The sequence below is a fragment of the Pteronotus mesoamericanus genome, unplaced genomic scaffold, assembly GCF_021234165.1.
Source record: "Pteronotus mesoamericanus isolate MK-2021 breed Mesoamerican mustached bat unplaced genomic scaffold, CSHL_Meso_final scaffold_165, whole genome shotgun sequence".
Classification (NCBI taxonomy): domain Eukaryota; kingdom Metazoa; phylum Chordata; class Mammalia; order Chiroptera; family Mormoopidae; genus Pteronotus; species Pteronotus mesoamericanus.
In genome coordinates, this window is record NW_026555307.1 from 9,273,204 (window position 1) to 9,300,429 (window position 27,226).

Consider the following 27,226-nt stretch of genomic DNA (forward strand, 5'->3'; position numbering starts at 1 on the left):
AAGAGAATTCATTGGTTCATGTATCTGCACATCCAGCGGTAGGGCTAACCTCTGGTATGGCCTGCCCCAGGCACTCCATTGTTGTTACTAGAGAACTCTGCCTCCTCATCTCTCCATTCTGCTCAGCTTCTTTTCACATCCTGAATGTCATTGTCTTCTGCCACCAACAAATTCCACATCACAGGAAAATGGAGACTGGCCACCCAAGTCTTGTATATCTTCATACCTTCTCCACGTGGAAGACAAGTTTATCTGCCACATCTCTGGGAAGGACTCTGATTGGCTCTACTTGGATCACAAGTCCACACCCTGGGCCAGCCATTGCCATCAGGGCTGGTAAGGGAAACTGGCCAGATCTAAGATATGCATTCCACCATATAGGGGCAGGGCAGGGCACTCTGATTGACTTTTCCATCAGCACCATCTGGAGGAGGCAGTGAGGTGGTTCCTTGGCAAAAAGAGGGAGTTAGGCCAGCAAAAATGATGCAGATTTCCAAAAGACCTTTCCAGAAAGGGGGTGTTTAGCAGATAGGAAGGTTCCCCAAAATGGGTCTCTCTCAGCTCTGCATTGCCCCTTGGACCTGGCCTTTGCCCAGACACAGTGTGTGAGGCCAGCCAAGCCTGGACCTCATCCATACTGGCAGATGCTGCACCAAGGACCCAGGCCCATCCCCTCATGAAGACCTTCTCACTGAGGGGCAATGTGATGAAACAGAAGCTTTGTGGCAGCTGAGGGGAGGCAGCCCCAAAACCTCATGCTCCAGATCACAGGTGGTCACTGACCCATCTATCTCCCCAGCAACCTCCTTCCTCTCCTCTCTTTTCTGGCCAGATGAGCACCAGGACAGAATGTGAGGTAACAGCTCACACTGTAACGGACCATTGTATGACATATAGGGAACTGCTGGGTGAAATGACAATGACAATCATTAATATTAATAATATTTACTACAATTGCTATCATATTAGAAACCTGCTTAACACTGTGCATTGGGCAATTTCTGTGTCCTTTTATGTATGTTCACTCAATTCTATGATGAGGGCACTGTTACCCATTTACAGATGAGGAAACAGCCATAGAAAGATTAAGGGACTTGCCCAAAGCACCTTCCAGTAAGTGACAGGGAGAGGTATCAGCCTACACTCCATCCACAGCTTAGCTGCCTTCGGGATTTCAGTAACAGCCTAGCCTGTATATCGGACCCATTCATGAGTTGTGAGCTCCACTTAGTGCCAGTATTTTTATGTCGTTACTGTTGTTGTTAATGAAAATAGAATAGGAAGAATGAATTTTTTAAATACCAGACTGCATTGTACGTTCTGACAGTCATGAGATTTTGGTGCAGAGATGGGGGTCAGGGTGTAATATTTTTGCTGTGGTTCCTTTTCAGTAAGTTTGAAACTGGCTTAGTGTCACTTCTGACTTGTGCCTGCTTTTGTCCACTTCACACCCCCTATACCCACAAAGCTAGCCTCCACTCCGCACCAGGGAGGGAGTGCTGAGGTTCAGGGCCACAGGTCAGGGTTTACCCACCCCGTAGAGATTCATTCAGCGCCACCCTCCAACAACCCTGTGCTGGGTGCTGAAGGGACAGCAAGTAGTGAATAGGGCAGCAAAAATGCTTGTGGGACTGAATTTCTATGGTGGAGGCAGACAATATACCCTAGTAAATTAGTGTGGTACGAGAGGCAAGGAGGAAAGTGAAGCAAGGAAGAGAGATAAGAAGTATGAAGGAGACTTGGTATGGGTCTCCTTGGTTTGGCTGTTCAGCATTTGTGAAGCTTTGGGTATGTAGCTTCTTCTCTGACAGCCGGTTCCCTCTTGGGAATTCAGTTTCACAGGACTGGTGTGGGCTCAGTGAGATTGCTGAGACTGCACCTGGGGAGGGCCCAGTGAACTTAGAAGTAGGGAGAGGTCTCAGTCCACTGTCCACTTGTCACATTCCAGCCAGCCATGCGAATTTTGGCCCACCGTGAGGTTGACAACCACAAGCAGCCCTTTGTCTTCATACACACAGGCCACACACAAACTTAGTCTTGGGCCCAAGTCCTTAGAGAGCTGCCCTGTTGGGGATTTAGGCCTGAGGACCTCATCATCTGGAGTTGGGGAGAAGCAGTGGCCAACAAGGTTTTCCTGGCCCCTTCCCAAGGTCTGTTCTGTCATGGAAGCAGAACAGAGGATTGCATAGCCCCAAAGTAGTAACAACAGTAGTAACAACAACAATAGCTAACACTTTTAGCACATGTTCCTGCCAGTCATTCTCCTAAGTGTTTTATATGTAGTAGCCTTTCAGATCCTCTCAACAGTCCCAGGATGTGGGTCCCATTATGATCTTCATTTTACAGTTGAAGACGTTGAGGCCCAGGGAGAGAATCACTTGTCAGGGTCCGCCTGTGGCAGAGCTGGACATGGCCCCAAGCAGACTGGATCCTGATCCCATCCTCTTAATTACTCACCGCATGGACTGTCAGATCAAGTTGGAATTCCTACTCTGGCAATAGACAGCCCTGGGTTTGGTCCGGCTCTGCCACTCACTAGACATGTGACCTTGAGCAGAGAGCTTTAATTCGGGGCACCTCAATATCTTCATCTGTAAAATAGGCTTTGTGCCGTCCCATCCCTTTAAATGGTGGAAAGGACACAGGTGGAAGCACAAGGCTTCAGGGCAGTAGGTGCTCTGAGTGGCGGATATTATGGTGACACTGCTGTTGTGGCCAATCACTCTTTCCCACAAGGTCAGAGTGCCACGCCGGGGAGCAAGTGTTGAGTTTATGGACAGAGTTCTGGTCTCCTGTTTACAAACACATATCAGGCTCTTGTAAAACAAGGCATGGGGCCCAAAGCAAGGGGCCCAGCCACCTGGTCTGCCCCGTCTGGCCATCACCAGTTGCCAAGCAGACAGTCGAGCGAGCCTACATCTCCTGGCAGATGGGGTGTGAGTGTAGGCAGCACTGAGCTTCCCGCCAGGGCAGGGATGGACTTGGAACTGACTGTTGGTAGCACACACCTAAATGTCAGTCTCTGGGTCCTCAACCCAGAGCCTTGACAGGACAAGCCCAGGCCAGGACTGCCCTGTCCACAGCCTCTTTACTGGTACTGTCTGTCCCATGACCCAGGTAGCCCCCATCAGTTAGGGACTGCCTGGCCCACCACAACAACTGGGTTCCATTTAGGCCTCCACAAGTGAGTTTTTGACAGATCTTATTTTTGTTAGGGTTAAAGATTTGGATTTTCATGTCTTTTTCTTTATTTAAAAGTAACAGTCACTTAAGAATTTGACTGCACTTAAGAATTAAGAATTGCAGTACCTAAGTGTGCAAAGTAGAAAAGGGAGAATCTCATCAAGTGTAATAGTGTATTGATTGGGACGTCATTTATGTGCAGTAGCTACTACCTCTGACTGTGTGCGTGTGTATGAATCTCCAAAGCATATTGTTATTTGGCGGGGGGGGGGGGGGAAGCATACTATAGCTTTCTTTTTAAGGTTAAAAATTTTTAATTCTTACCTACATAATGTAGCTTTGTACAAAAACCATTTGACACATGTACATACATGTAATAATGGCTAATATGTACTCAACACTCACTGTCTGCCTGATACAATGCTCAGCACTGTACATGGATTATCTTACTGAATCCTGGTGACCCTTTGAGGCAGGCATTATCATCCTTATTTTATAGATGAAGAAATGGGCCCATGCACACACAGCTGGAGAAGACGCAGAGCCAGGATTCAAACCCAGGCAGACTGACTCCCAAGTGACCTGCCAAGAAAAGTGGTTTTGTTTTGGGTTTTTTTTGTTTTATTTTTTTCAGTCTTCATCTGAAAAATATGTTTATTGATTTTAGAGAAAGAGAAAAAGGGAGAGAGATAAACACTGATTGGCTGCCTCCTGTATGTGCCCCAACCAGGGATCAAACCCACAACCTAGCTATGTGTCCTGACCAGGAATTGAATCTGCAACCTTTTGGTGCACAAGACGGTGCTCCAACCAACTGCCCGAGCCCAGGGAAAGTTCTTAAAGGAAGGTACACCCACTGCCCAGCACAGAAAAAGGAAGGGGTGGTTGTGGAGAACTATCTATGTAAATACGAACCTCTTTGCTTACCAGGCCCTGAGGCCTTTCTATGGCTCACCTGACTACTTACCCACAGTGGGATGCCAGGGCCCTGGAGGCAGAGCAGTGAATGTGGATTTTATTCTGAGAGATGGGAAGTCATTAGCAGGTTCTGTGCAGAGCAGAGATATAATCTAACTCAAAGCTGCTCTAGGAAGAAAGGACTTGGGTGGGTGGCTGCCAGGTGGGAAGAGGGCAACCTGGAGGAGACTGCTGGCACAGTCCAGGTAGGACATGACAGTGGACAGGCCAAGCTGGAGATTAGCAGTGGCCACTTACTGCAACCTCTCAGTGTCCTGTTTATTGTCCCAAGCAGAGAATGGAAGCTCAGGGTGCTTTTCAAGTAATGACTTTTCGTCAAGTCATCAGAGCCAAAATGTGACTATAAGGCCACCTGCCTCCAACATGGAAGAGAGAATGAGATTTCTGGTCCATGCTGTCCCTTGGCCCCAGCAGTGGTGCCGTGGTGCAGTGTCAGCAGGCTACAAACCCACTGACCCTGTTGGTGCATTAATTGAAACTCACAGTCCCAGGGCTGCCCCAATTGGCAGGGCAAATCACAAGACATCATTGCTTTTCATGATCTATTTTAAGACTATCCCATTTATGATAAGAGAACTTTGTTTGTTTATTAGCTACCAAGACCAGAACTGGGAACTCCCAAGTATGAGGTCATTTCATTCCTTCCACACACACCTCCTGCCCAGGTCCTGTTTTGCAAGGGTGGGTTGTATGTTTAGAAGCGATGTCATGACATGTTACTTTTGCTACCTCCTGCACCTCTTGATTTAAGGTGAGCATGTTTTTCCAGTTAGCACTAATTCTCTTTAGTCTTTAAACCACTGCCCCAATTGTATGTATTTTCGGTGCTCATAACAATTCCTCAGGGGAGGATTTTTTCCTTGTACTGCTGCGGATGCTGCTGCACCATCTTGGTGTGGTCATGGAGCTGCTGTGCCGAGCCCCCCGCACAGCATCACCTGATGGCCAGCAGTACATGGTGGATAAAAGCCTGAGCTAGTGTTAGTGAAGATGCAAAGCAGCAGGAGTTCTCAGGGCGTGCAGGTGGAAAGTAGTACACCCACTTGGAAAACTATTTGTAGTGCAGTATAACCGAATACTAACGTACCTGGTGGTGCAGCAGTTTCTCTCCTAGGTATAAACCCAAAAGAAAATGTGTTCATATGCATTAAGAGATGCTTCTATGAATGTTCCAAACAGCACCATTCACAGTTGTCAAACCCTGGAAGCAGTTTCTGTGCTCACAACAGTAGAGTGGATTAAATCCATTGTAAAAATATCAGCCTCTTGCAGCAACATGGTCTAATTTCATATCTATAGCATTCAGAGACAGAAGCCCAATAGAAAAGAATCCAAACTACAAGTGTTACGGAAAGCCAGACTCAAGACACGATTCAGGGAACGGAGTAAGCCTTTATTCACACGCGCGGGCTCAGAGGAGGCAGTCTACAAATTCTGAGCCCCGAATCGGGGTTAGATAGGGGTTTATAAGCCCTAGCATTCCAGCGGGAAACGGATGGGCAGAAGGGATTAGCATTCAGGTGGGAGACTGATGTGCTACCCGAGGCGGGGGAAGGGATGTGAAAACGGGCTACAGAAGCAGATAAGCAATGATTAACAGTTAACCTGGGAGGGGGTCTCTGGCTAGGCTGCTCCTCCCAAGTCATCTTGCCCTTATCATTCCCCCCTTTGATGCTAGACGAGATTGGCCTGAGTCTTAGCATCATCACACAAGCCACGGTGGTCACTCTGTTGGGGTTGGGTCGGGAGTCTTTGGTATCGGTGATGCTGGAGGAGCAGCACTCAAGCAGCGGCTCGTCTGGTGACCGCGGTCTCTAGGTTATTAATGAGGGTGCGCAGCAGCCAGGGTCCTAGACTTATTCCTAAGAGGAGTAATATCAGGGGGCCTAGGAATGGAGCCAGCCAGCGGAGCCAGATTTGGGTATCTAAGCTCCATGTCCCTTGCCCTGACTCTCGGTAGCGCTTCGCACCATCTTTCAGCTCCTTAACCTTCTGGGTTAAGATTCCAGCCTAGGAATAGGCAAGTCCCCCCTTTTTCTGCTGTGAGGAGATCTAGGGCTCGCCTATTCTGCAGGAATCATGCCTTGGTTGCCGACTAAGATGGTTGGTCACTACTCTGGGGTGGGATCAGGTCTCTGGTTCCTCGGGTAGAAGGCCCACTGTCCTTCAGTTCTCTTCAGCCGGACTGTGGGGGCTCCCTTCGCGGTGGAGGTTCGGTGGCTCCGAAGTCCTGGCTCGTCTGGATCTGCTGCTGCCTTGGCTCGAGTGTAGTGGATCCAGGGGGTTATTCCTGTAACTTTAAGGGCAGTAGGGGTGGTTAATAGTACTAGATGTGGGCCCGTCCAAATGGGTTGGAGTGGTTCCTTTTACCAGTCCTTTACCCATACATACTGGCCTGGACGGAAGGGGTGTGCTGGCCTCCCTCGGGGTTTGGGTTCCTGGCCCAATTGGGCCCCGTAGATCCTGTCTAGGGTCTTACCCAACTGTTGTAAGTACTGGGTCTGCTGTAACTCCCCCTTCTGTCAAAGGTCATTGGGACTTCCTATTCTAGTTATAGGTGGGGGTCTTCCAAAAACTAACTCATAGGGAGTATACCCCGAGGGATTCGGGGCATTCCTAACCCGTAGCAGGGCTAGTGGTAACAGGTCTGTCCATGGCAGGCCGGTTTCTTGATGGAACTTAGCTAGGGTTTCCTTGAGAGTTCGGTTCATTCGTTCCACTTTACCGGAGCTTTGGGGCTGATAGGCCGTGTGTAGCTTCCAGTCGATGCGCAGGAGCCAGGCGACCTCCTGAACCACCTGGGCGATGAACGCCGGGCCATTGTCACTACCAATGGTGAGTGGGAGCCCATATCTGGGTATAATTCCCCTGAGTAGGATTCGGGTTACTTCCCGAGCTTTCTCAGTTTTGGTGGGGAAGGCTTCTACCCAACCCGAAAAGGTGCAGATCAGGACCAGGAGATACTTAAATCCTCGGCTGGTCTTGACTTCTGTAAAGTCAATCTGGAGGTCCTCGAAGGGCTGGGACCCCTTGTGTTGGACTCCCGGTGGGGCCCCTTGATGCGGGGCTGCATTGTTCCTTGCGCAGGTAACGCATTGAGCCAAGGCTGTTGAGCACAGGGTTGACAGGTTGGGGAAGTAGAAATACCTTTTGAGCAAGTTTTCCAGGGAGGTCTTACCCAGGTGGGTCAGATGGTGGCAGTTTCTGACTAAATTGCTGGCCTGGCTCTGGGGCACATATACGCGCCCATCAGGTAACCTCCAAGTTCCCTCGGGGGTTTCTTGTCCTCCGGCCTGTTGGGCCCATTTCATTTCTGCTGGCTCATAGTCCCGACGGTTAATGGGGTTCCCCAGCAGGGGTCCGAGAAGGGAGGGCTGTACTTCTGCCATCTCACCACATACTGCGGCAGCCTTTGCTGTCGAGTCCGCCTTCTGGTTCCTGCGGGCCGGTATGGTGTCTTGTTTGGAATGGCCTTTGCAGTGGATGACGGACACCGCAGTTGGGGCCCACACTGCTTCGAGGAGACGCAGGATTTCTGTCTTGTTTTTAATTTCCTTTCCTTCTGCTGTCAGCAGCCCGCGTTCTCGGTAGATGGCCCCGTGAAAGTGCAGGGTGGCGTAGGCGTACTTGGAGTCAGTGTAGATATTGACTTTCTGGTCCCGGGCCAACTCCAGCGCTCTTATTAAGGCCCAGAGTTCCGCTCTCTGGGCCGACCATCCAGAGGGCAAGGCTTTAGCTTCTACCACCTGGTCAAGCGTGGTTACTGCGTACCCTGCCACTCGGACCCCTTCTCTCATATAACTGCTGCCGTCTGTGAAATAGGTCACGTCAGCATTGGGCAAAGGCTGGTCCCGCAGGTCCGGTCGGCTGGCATAGACCTCCTCAGTAACCTCTAGGCAGCAGTGGTCTGGGTCCCCTAGTTCGGTCAGCAGGAAGGTTGCAGGGTTTAATCTTTTTACAGTCTTTACCTGGACCTGAGGATTCTCTTGGAGTATGCCCTGATATTGTGTCAGTCTGGGGTTGGACAGCCATCGGTGTCCCTGTCCTGCCAGGAGGCTATGGATGCTATGGGGAACGAATAGAGTGGTCTCCTGCCCCAAAGTTAATTTGTTCGCTTCTTGTAGCAGGGATACCGCGGCTGCAACTGCCCTCAAGCAAGGGGGCCACCCGGCCGCGACATTATCCAGTTGCTTAGACAGCTAAGCCACTGGGCGCTCCCAAGGTCTGGCTGATTGAGTTAAGACCCCCAGAGCAACCTTGTCCTTCTCATGCACGTGTAGATAGAAGGGCCGGCTGGGGTCTGGTAGGCCTAGAGCTGGGGCTTTACTAAGGAGGTCCTTTATTTGATCAAAGGCCTGTTCCTGTTCTTTTCCCCATGCCAGGGGTAAGGTGTCTGGCCCACGCAGGGCCTGGTAGAGTGGCCTTGCTCTGGCTGCGAACCCCGGGATCCAAATTCTGCAAAAGCCGGCTGCTCCCAGGAACTCACATAATTGTCTTCGTCCGCTCGGGGCCGGGAAGCGGGTAATGACCATTTTCCGGTCTGTATTTAGGGATCTTTTGCCTTGGGAAATTAGGAACCCTAAATATTTGACTTCTTGTTGGCAGATTTGTGCCTTTTTCCGTGAGACTCGGTACCCTTGTTGGGTTAGCAGTTTTAGGAGCGCTCTTGTCCCCTCTAGGCATCGGCTCTGGTCGGGGGCAGCTAAGAGGAGGTCATCAACATATTGGAGTAGAGTTAAATCCTTTCCCTCGTCTGAGAAAGATTGCAGGTCCCGGGCTAGCGCTTCGCCGAATAACGTGGGGGAGTTCTTAAATCCCTGTGGCAACCGGGTCCATGTCAACTGTGTCTTTACCGCCGTATGCGGGTCTTCCCATTCAAAGGCAAAGATAGGTTGGCTGGCTGGAGCTACCGGGATGCAGAAGAAGGCGTCCTTTAAGTCTAGGCATGTGTACCAGGCGGCGGTTGGCGGGAGTCGGCTCAGTAGGGTGTATGGGTTCGGGACTACCGGGTGCAGTGTGACGACGGCTTAGTTTACCACCCGGAGGTCCTGCACTGGACGGTACCCTGTTCCGTCAGGTTTCTTGATTGGCAGGAGCGGGGTATTCCACGTTGATTGACAGGGGACCAATATACCCTCTTGGAGGTGCTTTCGGATGACCTCCGATATTCCTAGGCGGGCCTCCCTTGAGATAGGGTACTGTCGCTGGCGGCACGGTTTAGCCCCCGGTTTGAGTTCAATTATTACTGGGACCTGGTTTCTGGCTAGTCCAGGGGGATTGTCCTCGGCCCAGACCGTGGGGAATTCCTGCAGCAGGTTGTCTCTAGCCTCAGGTCTGGGGCCATGGTCACCAGATTCCCCAGAATACAACTGGTATTCTTCCTCTCGTGGCAAAATGAGGGCCATGAGCCTAGGGCCGTCCACTTGCAGCGAGGCCTCCCCTGACTGCTGGAAGGTGATTCGAGCTCCCAGCTTTGATAAGAGGTCTCGCCCTAACAGTGGGACAGGGCATTCAGGTAGGTATAAGAACTCATGTCTAATCTGGTGGCCTCCCAGATCAACAATTCGGGCCTGGCAGAAGCGTTTTGGGCTACTTGGCTGACCAGTGGCCCCTACGATGGTGACTTCTCGTCCGGATGGGGGAGCTACAGGGGTGGTGACGACCGAGTGCTCTGCCCCAGTATCTACCAAGAAAGAGAGAGTCTGGCCCCCAGCAATCGCTTCGACCATGGGCTCATGGGGGCCTAGATTCAGGGAGCCCGGTCTTCCTCATTCTGAGTCTAGGCCCGCCAGGCTAAGGATGGTGGGCGCCGGCTCAGAGGGCGCCGGACCAGCCTTCTTTTTCCGGTGCGGGCATTCTCTTTTCCAATGTCCTCTTTCCTTACAATAGGCACATTGGTCTCTCTCTACCTTGGCGTGCCCTTTCTGGTCTTTCGGTCCCCCTTTGCCTTTTGCTGCCGGCTGACTGAGGGCGGCTGCTAGCAGTGCGGCCTTTTTCTCTAATCTTTTCTGGGCTGCCTTCTCAGCGGCCTCCTCCCAGTTATTGTAGACTTTATTTGCTACCTCAACCAGCTGACTGATGTTCATGCCTGCAAAGCCCTCTAGCTTCTGGAGCTTTTTGCGGATGTCAGGGGCCGATTGGGAGACAAAAGCAGTGTTTACCATTAGCCGTGTATCTGGGCTTTCTGGGTTGAAGGGGGTGTATATCCGGTAGGCCTCTAGGAGCCTTTCTAAGAAGTCCCCGGGACATTCATCTGGCCGTTGGACAACACTGGCCACCTTTGACATATTGGTCGGTTTTCTGGCCCCAGCTCTGACCCCCTGGAGGATGGCTTCCCTGTACCGGTCCAGGGCTGCTCTTCCCTGTTCGGTGTTGTGATCCCAGTCGGGTTGGGTCTCTGGGGCTGCCACCCGAGCGTACTGGGCTGGGTCTATTGTGCCCACTGGAGCGTTGGCTTCTAGATATCTCTGGGCCTCCTGGAAGACTCTGCGCCTCTCTTCCGTGTTAAAAAGGGTTAGGAGCAATTGGCGGCAATCGTGCCACGTTGGCCGGTGAGTTTGCATAATGGACTCCATTAGGTCTACGAGTGCCTGGGGCTTCTCCGAATATGAGGGGGTGTGGTGTTTCCAGTTCAAGAGGTCAGTCATGGTAAAGGGCTGATAGTAAAACACGACCGGTCCCGGGTATAAGGTCCCATCAGGCCCCGTTCGTGGCGGGCCCTGGGTCTCCCGCAGTGGCATCTGGAGGAACTGGTGGTGTCTTAAGTGGGAGGCGATAGGAGATTCTGGGGGTGCTGTTGCCTTGGGCTGCGGGGGCGAGACTGAAGGGGGCGGTGTTTCAGGCGCCTCTGCCTGACTTCCCAAGTTCCTAGCTGGGTAAGGGGGAGGCTGCACCGGGGGGTCTTCCGGGCTCCCCTGGCTCGCCCTCCCGTAGCGCCTAGGTGACGCGGTTTGACCCCCTCACCCTTCCGGAGCCAGTCGGGCATCTCTTGCGCTAGCTCCTGCCACTTTTCTATGTAGAGGAATTGGTTTGGGTGTCCTGGACTTCCTGTGACTATGAGATGGACAGCCCTAATTATGTCTAGGTCAAGGGTTCCTTCAGGAGGCCAGCCTACCCCGAACGTGGGCCACTCAGCGGAACAGAAAATTTCTAATTGCCTCGGATCCATATCGGGCTGCTGGCCCCGGAACCGGTCGAAATTCCTTAACATGCAATCTAAGACGGTAGACTGTCTGCCCCCCATGATCCCTCCCGAAACGGCGCAGACAAACGGGGGCAGCAGGGATACTTTCACTTTCGCCCGCCTGGCCTCTCCTCTCGCGAGGGACTTGGGTCTGTCTTAGCTAAGGCTGCCCGAGTAGAGTCCGGGTTAGCTTCCCAGCCGTTATGCCGTATGACAGACCGAGGACCCGCAGGTTAGGGCTCACTCAGACTCCGTAGCCTCGGGGAACACCGCTGGCCTGTGGAGCCACACAGTCAGTCACTCACTCAATCACACAGAGGTTAACACTTTCCCTCCCGACAGGGAAACCGTGCCAGAGGCCAGTCGGCCTGAGAGGTGATCAGCCTCTCCTTCCACCACTTATAGGTGGGTCTGATTCAGGTCTGGTCCCCGGGGCACTTACCAATCTGGCGCCTTCAGGTAGGCTTGGGTCCGCTCCCCGAGTGCCCGGGTTATGGAACGGCCCGAGGTCGGGGCCAAGGGGAGCCCAGCCCCTCGGGACCCGAAATCACCGGGGCACGTGCTTCCCTCTGGAGTCCGGGCTCGCCCGGCCGACCCCAGCCGTCTTCACCGGAGGCAAACGGCCTGCTTGTGTGAGTCGTTTCCCGGTCAGGGAACCAAATGTACGGAAAGCCAGACTCAAGACACGATTCAGGGAACGGAGTAAGCCTTTATTCACACGCGCGGGCTCAGAGGAGGCAGTCTACAAATTCTGAGCCCCGAATCGGGGTTAGATAGGGGTTTATAAGCCCTAGCATTCCGGCGGGAAACGGATGGGCTTCCCAGGTGGGGGAAGGAATTAGCATTCAGGTGGGAGATTGATGTGCTACCCAAGGCGGGGGAAGGGATGTGAAAACGGGCTACAGAAGCAGCTAAGCAATGATTAACAGTTAACCTGGGAGGGGGTCTCTGGCTAGGCTGCTCCTCCCAACTCATCTTGCCCTTATCACAAGAAACTCAAAAACAGGCAGCAGTAAGTTATGGCATAAGGATAAGTCAAGATAAAGTTGCCTTAGGGGAGGAGGGATGGGGCAAAGGCTTCTAGGAGCTGGGAATGTTGTATTTTTTGATCGAGGTGGTGATTACCTAAATGTTCACTCTGTGATAATTCCTTCGGCTCTACTCAAAAGACTAAAAAATTCAGAAGAAAAAAGTCATGAGCTTTGGAGAAGTCAGGCCTGGATTGGAATCCTGGGTCAGCCCCTTAGCTGTGGTAACCTCAGATAAGGCACCTAACTCTTGGAGTTTCCATTTCTCTGTAAAATAGAGATAATAAGATCACTCTTAAACAGACCTATACATTTAACTAGATAACTACTATCATACCTGAAATACAGTAGAATGAAATAAGCCTTTATAAATGTGACTTATTATTAAGTATATCAGTTAGAAATTACTTTGTCTACAAAGTAATGGAAAACCTGACTAGCCATTGCTAAAACAAATAGGTGGTTAATTATCTAACCAGAATTCTGGAGGATATTGGCTGCAGGGATTGACTTTTCTGTGATGTTTTTGTTATTGTCTCTTTCCTGATGATCACAAGATTGCTGCCATAGTTCCAAGCATTTTATCATACCAATGTCCTTAGCAAGAAGAAATAGGCAAATGAAAGGGGCTTGCCTCTTACCAGGGGTAAATTTGCCCTGGGATTCCTCCCCAGACTGAATACCCTTTCACATCTTGTTGCCTGGAACTAGTCTTGTGGCCAGCTATAGAGAAAAATTGGTACGCAAACTCTGGGGAAGTGGAATGAGATGGTCATGACTGGCCTGACTAAAAGTTTTCAACTCTGGCTATATAGCAGAATCACCTGAGTGGTATTAAAAATGTAAATGTGTTTAAGTGTACATATATATAAGTATATGTATGTATATTACATGCATATATATACATGCCTGGGCCCCACCACAGACCAAGTGAATCAGAAACACTGGTCGTGATTTTATCAAGAAATCAGGTTGAAAATGAGTGCAACAGTTCAAGACCCAAGCTAGGACTGACATCTGGGCCAGGCACATGTTTTACATAGGAGCTTATGGTAATAAGTTTACATATAGTATTGTAAAGATGACAACGATAATGTTCTTTTGAATGCCTACCTCATGGAGCCCATTTTATTTATTATACTTCTTCCTCCCTGACATAATCCATCTCTCCACTGGAATGTCAGCTCCATGAGGTGAGAATCTTTGTTTTGTTCACTGTACCTAGAACAGGGCTGGCACTTAGGAGGTGCTTAATCAATATTTGTTAAAACAGATGAAGTTATGTTCCATGCACTGTCTCATTCAGTCCTCCCATCACCCCTTTGGGGTTATGATACTGTCATTGTACCCATTTCACAAAAGAGGACACTTGAGGCTCAGAGATTGGAAGTCCCTTGGTCAAGATTACACAACCAAGACGCAGCAAGTTGATATCCAAGTCCAGGCTCAGGGCTTCCTGGCTCTAGAGCCCAAACTGTTGCCCATCACGCATGTCGCTTTGAGAACAGGACACCCTTACATGTTCTGATCCTTCCCTGGTTCCTGAGAGCCTCCTAATCATCCCTCCTCTCCCTCGAACAGCTCATCACCCTTCGGGGCTCCATCCTGGAGGATGCCACACCCACAGCCACAAAGCATGGGACTGGGCGGGGCCTGCCCCTGAAGGATGCCCTGGAGTATGTCATCCCTGAGCTTAACATCCACTGCCTGCGGCTGGCTCTCAACACTCCCAAGGTGACGGAGCAGCTGCTGAAGCTCGACGAGCAAGGGGTGAGCTGGGGCCAGGACAGGGGTCACTGGGGCACAGCCAGCCACCCCACTCCTGGTACTTCTTTCTGTCTTGGTCACTTTTTTTTTCCCCCAAAAAACCAGAAGCCAACTTAAGCTAATTTCAGTAAAAGGAGCAATCTGTTATCAAATTCTGAGCATGCCAAGAGCTGTAATGTGACTGGGTCTCAATAGTAAAAGGGTCTGGGGATGAGAGGTGTGTGTGTATGCATGTGTGCACACGTGTACGCTTGTATTCCCTTCCTCTACATACTGGCTCCCTCTCCTTCTCTGGTGCTTCCTCAGCTCCCAGAGTTGCTGTTAGAATTATAGCCACTTGCAGAGACCATCTCACTGATTCTCAGCCCAGGAGTATCTCTGCCTGGCCCACACTTAGATCAGGTGCCTGTCCATGGTCCAGTCACCAGTGACCAGGACAATGTGTAGACAGATTAAAAATAGGAGGCATGGACACCTTGTCATGCCTCTCTGGAATAGGAAGGAGGGAGGAGGACAACTGGAACATGTCTCTATGCCTTTTTCCTTCCTCTGGCTGTGGCGTTACATTCCTGTGTGACTTCAGCAGCTTTCTGGGCTCAGTGCCTGAGAAAGCCCCCTTTGTTCTGTTCCCTCTGACATCTCTTTCTGACCTACATCCATAAAACCACTCTCACCTCTACAGCTCTCCCGGAAACACAAAGTGGGCATCCTCTACTGCAGGGCAGGCCAAAGCTCAGAGGAGGAGATGTACAACAATGAGGAGGCTGGCCCCGCCTTCGAGGAGTTTCTCACCCTGCTTGGCGAGAAGGTCTGCCTAAAGGGTTTCACCAAGTACGCTGCCCAGCTGGATGTCAAGAGTAAGTGGCCTGGTGGGGGGGCCAGTTAGATGAGGTGAGCCACCCCTGCACACCTACTCACCCACCTGATGGACAGAAGTCAGAAGGCCTCGTGATGCTCAGATGAGTACACCAAGCAGTGCGAGCTCTGGGTCTCCACTGGTGGGAGTGCAGGTAGCGCAATCACTTTGGAAAACAACACATTATATTCTTGTTAAGTCTGAAAATTCACCAACTCTGTGTCTCAGCAATCACACTGCTAGACATGTTCTCTGAGAACTCAAGCACATGCCTGTTGGGATGTGTCCTGTATACTCATAACTGCAGACCCCGGACAGTGCCCAGTGTACACAGACAAAACTGTGGTATATTCACACAGCAGTGTGCTATGTGGCCATGACAATGACAAACTGGTGCCACAGACATTGGCTTGTTTGAGTGTGGTCAGTAGGTCTCAGAAGAGTGGGTACTGAATGATGCCTTTTGCACAACAATTATTTTTAAAGCACACTCAATATTGAGTATTTGGAGGTATGTTCTTATGTAGTAAAACTCTAAAAAACAAAGCAATTGTAGATACGATGTTCAGGATAGCTGTCACCCCTCTATAGAGAGTGTGTATATAATTGGAAAATGATTAATTAATATTGTTGATGGTCTGTTGCTTAAGGCAGGTGGTAGGGCCAATATATGTTAGAGCATTCTCTGTACATATACATACATAAGTATATTTGTGCACAAAGTATGGGATTGCAGTGATTCATGATAAGCAGTTTGGGGCGGGCCGCAGAGGGTGACATTGTGAGCTGGCATCACGGCTCCTGGGGAGAAGACTACCCATTGACTTTGGGGGTGGGCTGTCATTGAGTTAATTGCTCAGGCTGAGTCAGAAGATCTCAAGATGGGGCCCTGGCTTGCTCACTGACTCTTTTCTTTGCCTTACCAAGCCTCAGTTTCCTCTTCTGGGAAATGGAGGCCGGGATAAAGAGACCAAGCTTAGAGGGATGGCGCATGAGTTCAGTAGGTGCCTGCAGCTATCATTATCATCACCTTCACCTCCTCCATTGAAGGAAGTGGCATGAGGAATAAGCATCTTATTGTGCCAATTGCTGGTTTTGTGGTCTTGGCTTTGCCTCTCTCTGCCTCAGTTTCCTCATCTGTAAAGTGACAGTAATAACTGCATTTACCTCAGAAGCACTGTGTTGAACCTAACATACTGTGCTCTCACTCTGCATCGGGCACTGGACCTATCCAACCTCCCAGAGAGCCCTGAGGGTGGATGTCACCTGTGGTGTGCTAATGGGGCACACGCCTCTCACCACCGCCTGGCACCCAGGAGGCCCACAGCAGTGCGAGCTCTGGGTCTCCACTGGTAGGAGGTAGCACAATCACTTCGGAAAACAACACATTATATTCTTGTTAAGTCTGAAAATTCACCGAGTGTGAGTGTTAGCATTGTGGTTCTGTTGGTGAACCGTTGAGGGGGCAGTACACTCGAAAGAATAGGAGATTCGTTATCCCCCTTCTTAGACAAATGCCTGCTCCCAAATCTCAACTTCCTCTACTAAGTGAGAGCCATAATCTGACCACCCGCCCCCCACGCCTCCACTGGCTTTTTCTGAGGACCAGATGCCCAGCACAGTGCCTTACACATGATTAGTTCTCAAATAAATATCAACTGCCGAGAGTCATTGCAATGTGACTTTGGGCAAGTCACTCCCCCTCTGTGCCCCAGTTTCCCCTTCTGAAACATGGAGCCAGTAATAAATTGTGGTTCTCCGTGGTTATAATCCCTTTCAAATTAGAGGTAACCAATATCCTGACTCCAACAATTATCCTTTTTTTCCCCCATAGTTTTGCTACCTATATGCACACATATTACATAATATGTTTTGCCTGCTTCTGAATGTAATGTGAATAGTCATACAGTTTGTGGTCCTTTGTGCTGGCACCTTTAATTCAGCATTACGTTCTTGGGATTCAACCATGTGGTGTCTATGACTCATTCCTTTTCATGGCTGCGTATTTTTTCACAGTATGAATATGCCAGTTTGTTTATCCATTCTTTTGACTGACATCTGAAGATACTTGCACCTGTATCCCAGGGCACATGTGTATAATCATCTAGACTATGATCGTACGAGAGGAAATACTAGGTTATCCATTAAGCCTACCATCAGGTTCAATAGATATTGCTAAAAAATTTTTCCCAAGTAGTTGTACCAATTTACACACCTAACCAGCCACATAAACGGTTCTAGTTGCTCCACATCCTCACCCACCCTTTTATTGTCAGACTTTTACATTGTTACCAACCTGGTTGGTGTATAATGTAAGGTTTCCTTTTTATCTAAACGTATTTAATTTTAAGGAGTGGAGTTAAGTGAAAACATCAAGTTAAAAACTGGCACAGATGGCATGTGGGAGATGGCAAAAGCCCAGAGATTTTGGAAACATGGTACTAACTGGTGTTTCTGTTTCAGCCGACTCCACAGGAACCCACTCCCTCTACACAACGTACCAGGACTATGAGATCATGTTCCATGTCTCCACCCTGCTCCCTTATACCCCCAACAACAGGCAGCAGGTCAGTAGGGTCCAGGGTGGGGGCCCCACATGATTTCCAGCTGATGCATGGACCCCAAGGCACTCTCTCCCCAGGGCTGTTAGTTGGTATCATCCTGTGCAGCAGTTGGAAGCCTTTGACCCTGGACCCTCTGCACCATCATTACATCACCTGGGTCAGGTGTTGTTTAATATTAGTTTTTTCTTAGCTGTTTCTTTGGCCACCCTGCTGGCCACTAACTACCCCAATTCTTCTCAGTGGTCTCTTGATTCCTCGGGGATCCTATGGGGGAAAGAAAGTGAATCAGTCAACATTATTTCAACTGCAAGTGACAGAAGTGGAAACCAAACTCACATAAGCAAAAACTGGGGTATACTGCATTATATATTTCTCAAGTGCTGGGAAAGTACAAACTTTATGTATGGCTGGATCCAGGCACTTAAACAATGTTAGGAATCCTTTTCATTCTTCACCTCTGCTTTTCTTCATAGTGGCCTTATTTATAGGTCTTCCCAAGTAGTGGCAAATAGAGCTGTGCCTTCCATGTGTCCTAGAAAGATTTCAGAGTGAATCTCATTGGATCATTCACTTGCTGGTCCCTGGACCTAGGGTGGGGATGGACTGGGCTGACTGGCCAAGCCTAAAGCACATGCCCACCCCTAGAGAGAGTGAGTGGGGTCAGGGAGGTGCTTTCCCAAAGTGGATAGCTGTGGCTGCCAGAAGAAGAAAGAGGTGCGGTGCTGGGTGGGCAACAACATCTAACGCCTGCTGCCAGGAGGCTCCTCTCCTACACGTACCATGCAGACTTGGTCCAGGAGCACGTCTCCCTAGTTTCTAATGAACAGAAACCCCACAGACTTTCAATGGTTTGGGAAGGGTTTTTTTTTTCAGTTGGTACAGGTGGCAGTGTAGATGTTACAGGCCAAAAATGGTCACCTCTAAGTGAGTGACTTCATAAGGTTAACCTAATGGCCTGCTACAAGAGCATTGGCCTCAGAGTTAGACCTAAGTTTGAAGTCTTTCTTTGCCCCTCCCTTGCAGTGATCTGACCTCTCTGAGCCTCAGGTTCGTCCTCTGTAAAAATGAATGGAACGATAGCACCCATGTCTCAGGGTCACTGGGAAAGGTCCGTTCTTGCATGAAACCAGAGATGAGGTCAGGCCTGACAAGAGGAGCAGAGGAAGCTAATACCTATTCCTGGATATTTGGGAGGAGTAGTAGGGAAAAGCTTGGGTTTCAGAATCAGGCAGAAGTGGATTTGAATTCTCTGTCTTTCCCTCCATGACTGTGACCCAGGACAAGTCATGGAACCACTTGTAAGCGTAAGTTTTCTCATCAGTAAAAGGGAGAAGGATGAGTTAACGCCATCGAGGATTGCTGAGAAGAATAAATGAGATTGCAACTTTAAGATGTGTGTATAAAATACTAAATGGGTACTTTATCTAGCAGTTTCATTTAATTCAGTTTAAAACACACAGTAAGAACAAATAGTGTAACAAAATAATGTGACTCATGCTGCTAGGTGTGTCTGGATTTCACACAATGGACCACCTCGCATAGAACTAACTATACATGGCTCCAGTCTCTGGATTCCTAACAGTAAGGTGAAGGTTAAACTTGTGTAAATAAGAACAGTGTGATTTCACCAAATAAGTAAAATGCCACAAAAAGATCATCGCCTGCAAAGGTAATAGAGTCTTCCTCGGACTCATAAGTATGGGAGAGAGTACACGCCTCCCATAGGCCAATATGAAGCCTCAGCTGCCCATCTTCTCAACTCGGGAAAGGGGCAATGGCCTTGGATTGGCCCTGCAGGCTGTCTCCAGTCTGCCACAGCCATCACCCATGAGCTTGGCATTGAACAAGTTGAAGGCTGCCAGCCCATGCTGCCCTCCAGTAGATGTTCCTCAATCACCTACTGTGTGCTGGGCACTGAGAATAAAGCAGTGGACAGGAAATGAAACAGACAAAATCCCTGTTCACATGAAGTTGACACATTAGTGGAGAGAGACAGACAAGAAACAAAAGGAAGAGGGAAAAGCTGCTGTTAGCTAAGTGTTGATAAATGTTAAATAACAGGGACAGAAGATCAGAGATGGAGGTGTTGAGGGGATGATATCTTGGTTAATAAAGTTAGCAAATCCTCCTCAGAAGGATGACATTTCAGCCAAGACCTGAAGGAGGGAGGGAGAGAGGCACGTGGGGATCTGCAGGATCTAGGCAGAGGGAATAGCCAGTGCTGAAGCCTTGAAGAACTCTTTCTGGTGTGTTTGAGGAGCAGCAAGAGGCCAGTGTGGCTGGAGCAGAGTGAGCAAGGGGGAATGTAGATACAGATGTCAGTTGATGGAGGCAGATCGCATGGAGCTCCCTGGGCCATGTGGGGACTTTGTTCTTCACCTGAGTAAGAAGGTCTCTGAGCAGGGAGAGATGTGATAGACCCAGGTATCCACAGCTCCCTCAGATTGTGGGATGGGTGGGAACAGGGAGCCAGTGAAGAGTCCTGCTGTGATGGTCCAGGCAGGACCCTTGAGCTAAGCTGACCTATGATGCTTTTCTCTCCCACTGTTTCCCATCTACCAGCTGCTACGGAAGAGGCACATAGGAAATGACATTGTGACGATCATCTTCCAAGAGCCAGGGGCTCTGCCTTTCACCCCCAAGAACATCCGCTCACATTTTCAGCACGTCTTTATCATTGTCCGAGCTCACAACCCCTGCACTGACAATGTCTGCTACAGGTACGCACCTCTATGTGTGTCTCTGGGGAGCCACCCAAGGGATTGCCCCACTCCACCCCCTGCACACACAAAGAATCCAAAAAGCTATTTCCAGCATCCGGGCCGCATGTGGAGAGAGGCAGTGAGCAGACAGCTGGCTCAGGCAGGCCGCCTCCTGTGTTTTTTGTCTGTGCTTCAGTAGGAGAGCTCTGTCCGCACACTCCTACACCTTCTAAGAAAATGATTATCAACCACAAAGGGGCATGGCGCCCCAGGTTTGATAAGGAAGCCATTAGAATTATGTATTTTCCAGAAATCTTTTGCAAGTGACAGAAAACCCGCCTCGACCTGGCTTAAGACAAAAAAGCAGTTGTATATACTGGCTCTCAACAAATGACAGGTTCAGGCCTAGCTAGATCTGCCCCACTTGCCTATATGTTGCTTCATTTGCTGGCAGCTTTGAGCATAACTTCTTCCAGCTGCAAATTCAGCAAAAGAATAGCTTGCCTTTCCCAGGAAAAGAAGCTCTAGAATTGAGGCTTGTTCACCTGGCTGGGGGGTTAGGTGCCCATCCAAGAGTAAAACCACCAGCCACACCTAGGCAGCAGGTGTGTGTACTGAAAGAGGCACAGGAGTAATGTCTCAAGGGAAAATTAGAAGATGGAAGAAGAGAGGCAGGACAGGCAGAGACCCCCCTCAGGAGGTACCGCTTGAGCATTTTAGTTTAAAAATCAACAACTGACACAGGCCTCAAACCCATCCATATCTTCCCCAAGTACACCAGTTGTCACCCCATCCCCAAAGGCCAGATGGAATGCTCTCTGGGTGTGGGGCGAGGATAGAGCTATGGTTCTTGAAAACCAGCCCATCAGTAGGTCAGGCCCCGGCTGAGATCAGCACTTGACCCTGGAGCAATACTGCAGACTCTGGGAAATGGGCCGAGAAGTATTATTATTTTGTCTTTTGAAAACTGGTTGAAATTCAAATGATACAAAATGTAAAATTAAAAAGTAAAGAAAGATCCAAGCCTCCCACCTCTAACCCCAAACAACCCAGTGGCCCTCACAGAGGCAACTCCTGGTACCAGTATATTATGCATTTTGATATTTTGTGCACATACAGGCAAATAGTTACAAGTATTCCTTTTCCGTTTTTTAATACAAATAGTAGCATATCACACACACTGCCCACATCTTATATTTTTCCACTCAGTAGTCCTTGAGATCTTTCCAGACAAGTACACATAGTGCTTTTTTTCCTTACGACTGTACAGTATTCTATCATATGGATGCCTGAGACTTCCAGTATCCCCTGTCAAGGGCCATGTTTCCTGTCACTTGCTATTACAGTCCGTCCTGCAGTGAATAACCTGTTTATACTCTAATTGCCCATGTGTCCAAGTATACAGCTGGGTAAATTCCTAAAATGGAGTGACCAGGTCAAAGGAAACGTGTATGTGCACTGGTAGCCTTGGTGGAATTGCCAGAGTCAACCAGTTTCTTCTCAGCCAGGTCTATGAGAGAAGGAAGGGGGGCACTAGTGTGCAGCACTTGCTGTTAAGGACCACTGTGCTGGTTGAGCCCAGGCCTGAGCCCCTTCCCCACCCCCACCACTCCTCACTCATTTCCCAGGACATTCAGCAGCAGCAGCAGCAAGTGCCTACACCCTGTGGCTTGAGGTCACTCAGGTGATGTCCCATGTTCCTCATCAGCTGAAAGGTAGCTCTGGTGGGGGAAGATGGAGTTGTTCTTGTGCATAGGTGTGTACACACACTAAGAGGAGGAAGCAACCTTCTCATCGCACATCAGAGGTGGAGACTGAGCTATTGGATGGGCCCTTCTCCTTTTCCTCCCTACCCTGAGAGGTACAGAAAATGATGTAACAGATGCTCGTGTGTCTACCACCAGATTTAACAGATGTTAACATTTTGCCATGTTTGCTTCAGCTCTCTTCTCTTTTCTTTATTTTTAAAGAAAGAAAATGTTAGAGATACAACCAAAGCTGCACCCTTCCCCTTCTTTTTACTTCTTTCTCCCATAGGCAGCTCCTTTCTGGACAGACCTTACCCTGTCCCACTGTCTTCCTGAACACATTCTGTCACAGAGCTCATCACACTGTAAAAATGACTTACTGATGTGGCTCTTGACTCCCTTGAAGTCAGCCCCATATTGTACTCACTGTCACATGTTTACAGTGCTTGCCATATAGAGGATCCTAGAGACATTTTTGCTGACTGGACAGATGCCTGGCCCAAATGCTGTGGACATTGAGAAAATAGTTGTTGAATAATCGTGAATACTCTAGAAATACTTAACAAGCTATAGTGAGTAGGTGACCTGGTAGTCACCTGGTTGTACAGCAAGTTGCTATTCTTTCCCATTTCAAGTGTGCTCGCTCTTCATGGCATGCCAGCATCCCTGCAGCCTTTGGACTATGAAAACCCAGTCCCTCCTGCTGGGAAAGTGAGGGTGCAGCTGTTCTGATTGTCCAGAAACCTTCAGCAGCTTAGTTTCATGCTTCTTAAAATCATGAACCAGGACCAAGACCGTGGGAAAAGCCAAAATCTTTCATTATAAGCAGCCAAGTGCTGCTGAATGAAGAAGTTGCAAAGCTGTTCACATCTGTAAAGCACAGTCTAAATGCACCATTAATCAGAGTACCGTTAAACTGGTGACATCATCTCCTCCATCCTTCTGCCTGGGGACAAGGACATGCCCACAAGGTTTCCCACAGAAGAAAACCTGTGCGGCCTCTGAAGAACCTCTCCACTGGGAAATGCCTTTTTCTGTCAAACCTACACACACCATACATTGGTAGAAGTGTTTCTTCTCAGTCTGTCTATTCAAGATTAAATCCGTAATTTAGTTGAAATTTAAATCTTTAAATTACTTAAATCACTATTGAGCACCTGTGCTGGTGCTGAGGAATCAACTAAGCCCAGAGTGGCACCTGCCTATGTGGCCCTCCTGGACGTGGAGCAGGGTCGCTGGACAATGAACAGGGGAGGTGCAGAGCAAGGGGTCTGGCCTGATCGTAGGCATCATGCAGGAGCTCCCTCGACAGTCTGTACATGTTTTGGTCCCTTCCAGTCCTTGCTTCATAGGGCAGCCACAGTGATCCTTGTAGATTTTCAGCCCGGTTGTCACTCGTTGCTAGCACCTGCAGTAGGCACCCAGCAAAAAACATGTCCCCCTCAGGGTTTTAACTGAAGGGATTGATGAACTAATTACTAACAGTGTGGCTTGGTTAAGGGAACATGTACAGGAAAGTGAGGCATCCAGAGGCCAGAAGAATCAGGAAGTCATTACCCCACCTCCTCAGCTTGACCAGGTCTGAGGGAGATGGGAGAAGTTTCTGGAAGCTGGGGAAAGCTGTGGCTCTGGGAGAGGGGCCCCCCAACAGGAGCTATGGCTGTGAGTAAAGGACCAAGGACTACAGCCACTGCTGCTATCCCAGCCCGGTAGGGAGGCAGTGAAAAGAAATAAATACTCTACCCTCTCCTTTCACCTTCCATCACCTGCCTGTGCTTCTGTTGGCTGAACTCAACTGGAAGCCAGAGGGCATGGGAACACAGGTGAAAGTGACAGTCCATAGAAACCCACCTTCCAGGACACGAGCAGAGCAGAGAATGACAGCAACTGCATCAGGGGAATGGTGGCCCAGATGGTTAAGTGGTTGCTTGTTCTCATGACCAGGATGAAAAGTACTAACACACCATCAAGGCCCTGCTTGGCTTGGCCCCTGATGACCTTACCAGCCTCCTGCTCTTTGCTCTCTGGGCTCTGGCTCCCCCTGTACTCTTTCCTGATCGGCCACCTGCTGAACCCACTGCCTGCAGCAACCATCCCTTTTGCTCTTCCTCTGACTCCTACTCAGCATCAGACCCCAGCTTAATTGTCACGTCTTCAGAGAGGCCCTCCCAGATTTTCCATCCAAATCAGGTCCTTCTGTTGTTCTGTCATACCCCATTGTCTTTTTTTTTTTGTCTTTATAAGTTAATTTGTGAGTGTGTTTGTTTAGAATCTCTCTCCTGCCTGCTCAGAAGGGTAGGAATCCCTCTATTTCAGTGCCCAAGGGGGAAGGCATTCCAGGAATGGTTGTCAAATGAATGATGCACTGTTTACCTTGTTGGGTTGGGGAGAGGGGTTGGGAGTCAAAACCTGAACAAGCCTTACCTGGTGTTTGGAGTTCATGGAATATGTTTTAACTAAGAATCTCATTATTTTAAAAGTTATTTTACAGTAGGAAGAGAACAGTAGGAAGTCTTTTCTAACACCGTGCTCTTGAGGTTACTAGAGAGGCTAAATACAATACTCTAAGAAAAACTTAATGAACTTATTGCTCACTCACTTACAGCAACTTGTACCATTTTTTTAATCATCGTTATGTAAACAGCATAACTCATGGTGACTGTAGCCCCTTGAAATGTCTTTCAGCAAGAGCCATATCCCCTAGCCCTGGGTGATCACTCTGGCAGGTGCCATGGCCTATTTGCTTGATGTTAGATATTGCCCTTTAGCCACTGAGTCTCAACTCAATTTGGTCATCCGAATATCCAAAGATAGTCATCAAAATCTCCAAACTTAATAGCAAATCTTTTCCTCCATTGAAACTCAAGGCTGCTTCTGCCTGGAAGCCTTGGTGTTTGGGGAGCCTGCCTACCTCTTCTCTGTTTCTCCACCTTGCACTTCTTCCCCCAGCCCTGCTGTCAGCGTCTCACCTGTCCAGGGATGGAGCACAAGGTGAAAATGGGAGGCAGGAAAGTGTCACTGAAACTGTGATTGCATCTGGCTACATGCTCTCTGGGCTCCTCCCAACTATAAGGGTCACCTAGGAGGCCCCTAACTGGGGGGTATGGCAGGGGTATTGAAGCTCACTGCCCAGCTTTCTCCAAAGATTTTCTCCCGTTAGTATCCTCCATCTCATTATAGTTTGCAAAGTGGGCGAGGAGGTTCAGGAGTTTTAGGGAACCGGTTTTAGATCATTTCCTTTTTACATTCTCATTCAGTTGCTATCTGATTTCTATTATAGTGGCATCTTGGTCAGACCTGAAGTAGGGAGGGTCATTTTCAAAATCATTTGTTGAAATGATTTATATCAGTCAGGTATTCTGACTGATAAGCAATAATGCCGCTTAATAAACCACCCCAAAACTCGGTGACTCACATACATTGAGTTAACATTTCTTTCTGGCTCACATATTTGCAAGTCTGCTGAAGTCTGGTTGACTGTGGCTCCAGGCCATGGACAAGTCGGAAAAGACAAGTCGAGTAAATGTCTGTTGCAGATATCCCTCATCCTTCTGGGACCAGTAGGCCACTTAGGGCATATTCTTCTATGCCCTAAGGGCATATTCTGCTATGGCAGGAGCACAAGAAAGAAGCCCGGCCTCCTATCCCCCTGTTGCATGCCTGTGCTTGACAACCATTGGCCAAATCAAGTCATGTGACCAGGCCCAGGATAGATGAGGTGGGAATGGACCACCCCACAAAGGAGTGAATTTTTGCCAAACTATAATGTACCACACAGTTCATATGTTTGTAAAATGAGAATAATTGAAGTTGAACAATGCAGGAGAATTATTCTTTGAATATCAGTGGATATTCTAACATCCACTGTATAGAAAGTAAAAATGCATGTATGTACCCTAAGACTTTGTAAAATTTCCAGTCTGGTTAGCCAGCAGCTTGCTAATTACAGGTAGACTTCCATTCTTGAAAAGGTGAGTTCTATTTCTGATCACGTATTTTCTTTCTAAATGGAATCTCAAGTGCCTGTTACCATCTAAATGATTTCTCCCTCCTTAGTATGGCTGTGACCCGATCCAAAGACGCTCCTCCTTTTGGCCCCCCCATCCCCAGTGGAACCACATTCCGCAAATCTGATGTCTTCAGAGACTTCTTGCTGGCCAAGGTGATTAATGCAGAGAACGCCGCACACAAGTCCGACAAGTTCCGTACAATGGCCACCAGAACCCGGCAGGAGTACCTCAAGGACCTGGCTGAAAACTGTGTCTCCAACACACCCATTGATTCCACTGGCAAATTCAACCTCATCTCCCTGACCTCCAAGAAGAAGGAGAAGACCAAAGCCCGGGCAGGTGCTGAGCAGCATAGCTTGGGGGCCATTGCGTGGAGGGTGGCAGCTCAGGACTATGGCCAGGGGGTAGAAATTGACTGCATTTTGGGAATTTCCAACGAGTTTGTGGTGCTCCTGGACCTACGCACCAAGGAGGTGGTATTCAACTGCTACTGTGGGGATGTTATTGGCTGGACCCCAGACTCCTCAACACTCAAAATCTTCTATGGGCGTGGGGATCACATCTTCCTCCGGGCCGCTGACGGGTCTGTGGAAGACATCAGAGACATCGTTCAGAGACTGAAGGTAAGGGAAGGAGTTCAGCGAGGGCACAGCAGTCTGTGGTTTGGTAGAGGCGTTAGGAACCACTGAAATGCCTCCCCTAGTTCTGTCAGTTAGGCAAGGACCCTCATTGTCCACAGAGAATCAGAATTATTGCTTACATGCTAGGGATCTAATGGATCCTGTAGCCTAGGTTTTTTATGGGGAAGGTTTGGGCCAGGGATCTGAGCTGACTGGCATTACCTTGAGAGGACCAAGGGTGTAATTTATGCACTCTAGATCTTGATTGACTATATAAGTTTAAGCTTATGTTAAAAATATAAGGGTACTTTGGCTCTGGGCCAGGTAGCTCAGTTGGTTAGAGCATTATCCTGATAAACCAAGGTTGCAGGTTTGATCCCTGATTAGAGCACATACAAGAATCAAGCAATGAATGCACAAATAAGTGACACAACAAATTGATGTTTCTCTCTCTTTCTCTCTCTAAAATCAATAAAGAATAAAAACAATTTAAAAAAATGTAAGGGTACTTTCTAGAAGAATTAAAATAGAGTGAAAAGCTTCCAGGCCATTAAAGGACAGGGCATAAGCAGGGGTGGGAGGAATAT

At 49.0% G+C, this 27,226-nt stretch overlaps 1 protein-coding gene across 2 annotated transcripts in view; it reads left to right on the forward strand.

The window, feature by feature from the left end:
* Nucleotides 1-27,226, forward strand: part of SIPA1L3 (signal induced proliferation associated 1 like 3) — a 247,115-nt gene that overhangs the window by 151,076 nt on the left and 68,813 nt on the right. For both annotated transcript variants that reach the window (XM_054589095.1, XM_054589094.1), the window contains exons 5-9: nucleotides 13,954-14,142; nucleotides 14,822-14,996; nucleotides 17,459-17,562; nucleotides 20,122-20,279; nucleotides 26,066-26,642. In XM_054589095.1, the coding sequence (XP_054445070.1) occupies nucleotides 13,954-14,142; nucleotides 14,822-14,996; nucleotides 17,459-17,562; nucleotides 20,122-20,279; nucleotides 26,066-26,642 (1,203 nt within the window). The remainder of the gene's footprint in view (nucleotides 1-13,953; nucleotides 14,143-14,821; nucleotides 14,997-17,458; nucleotides 17,563-20,121; nucleotides 20,280-26,065; nucleotides 26,643-27,226) is intronic.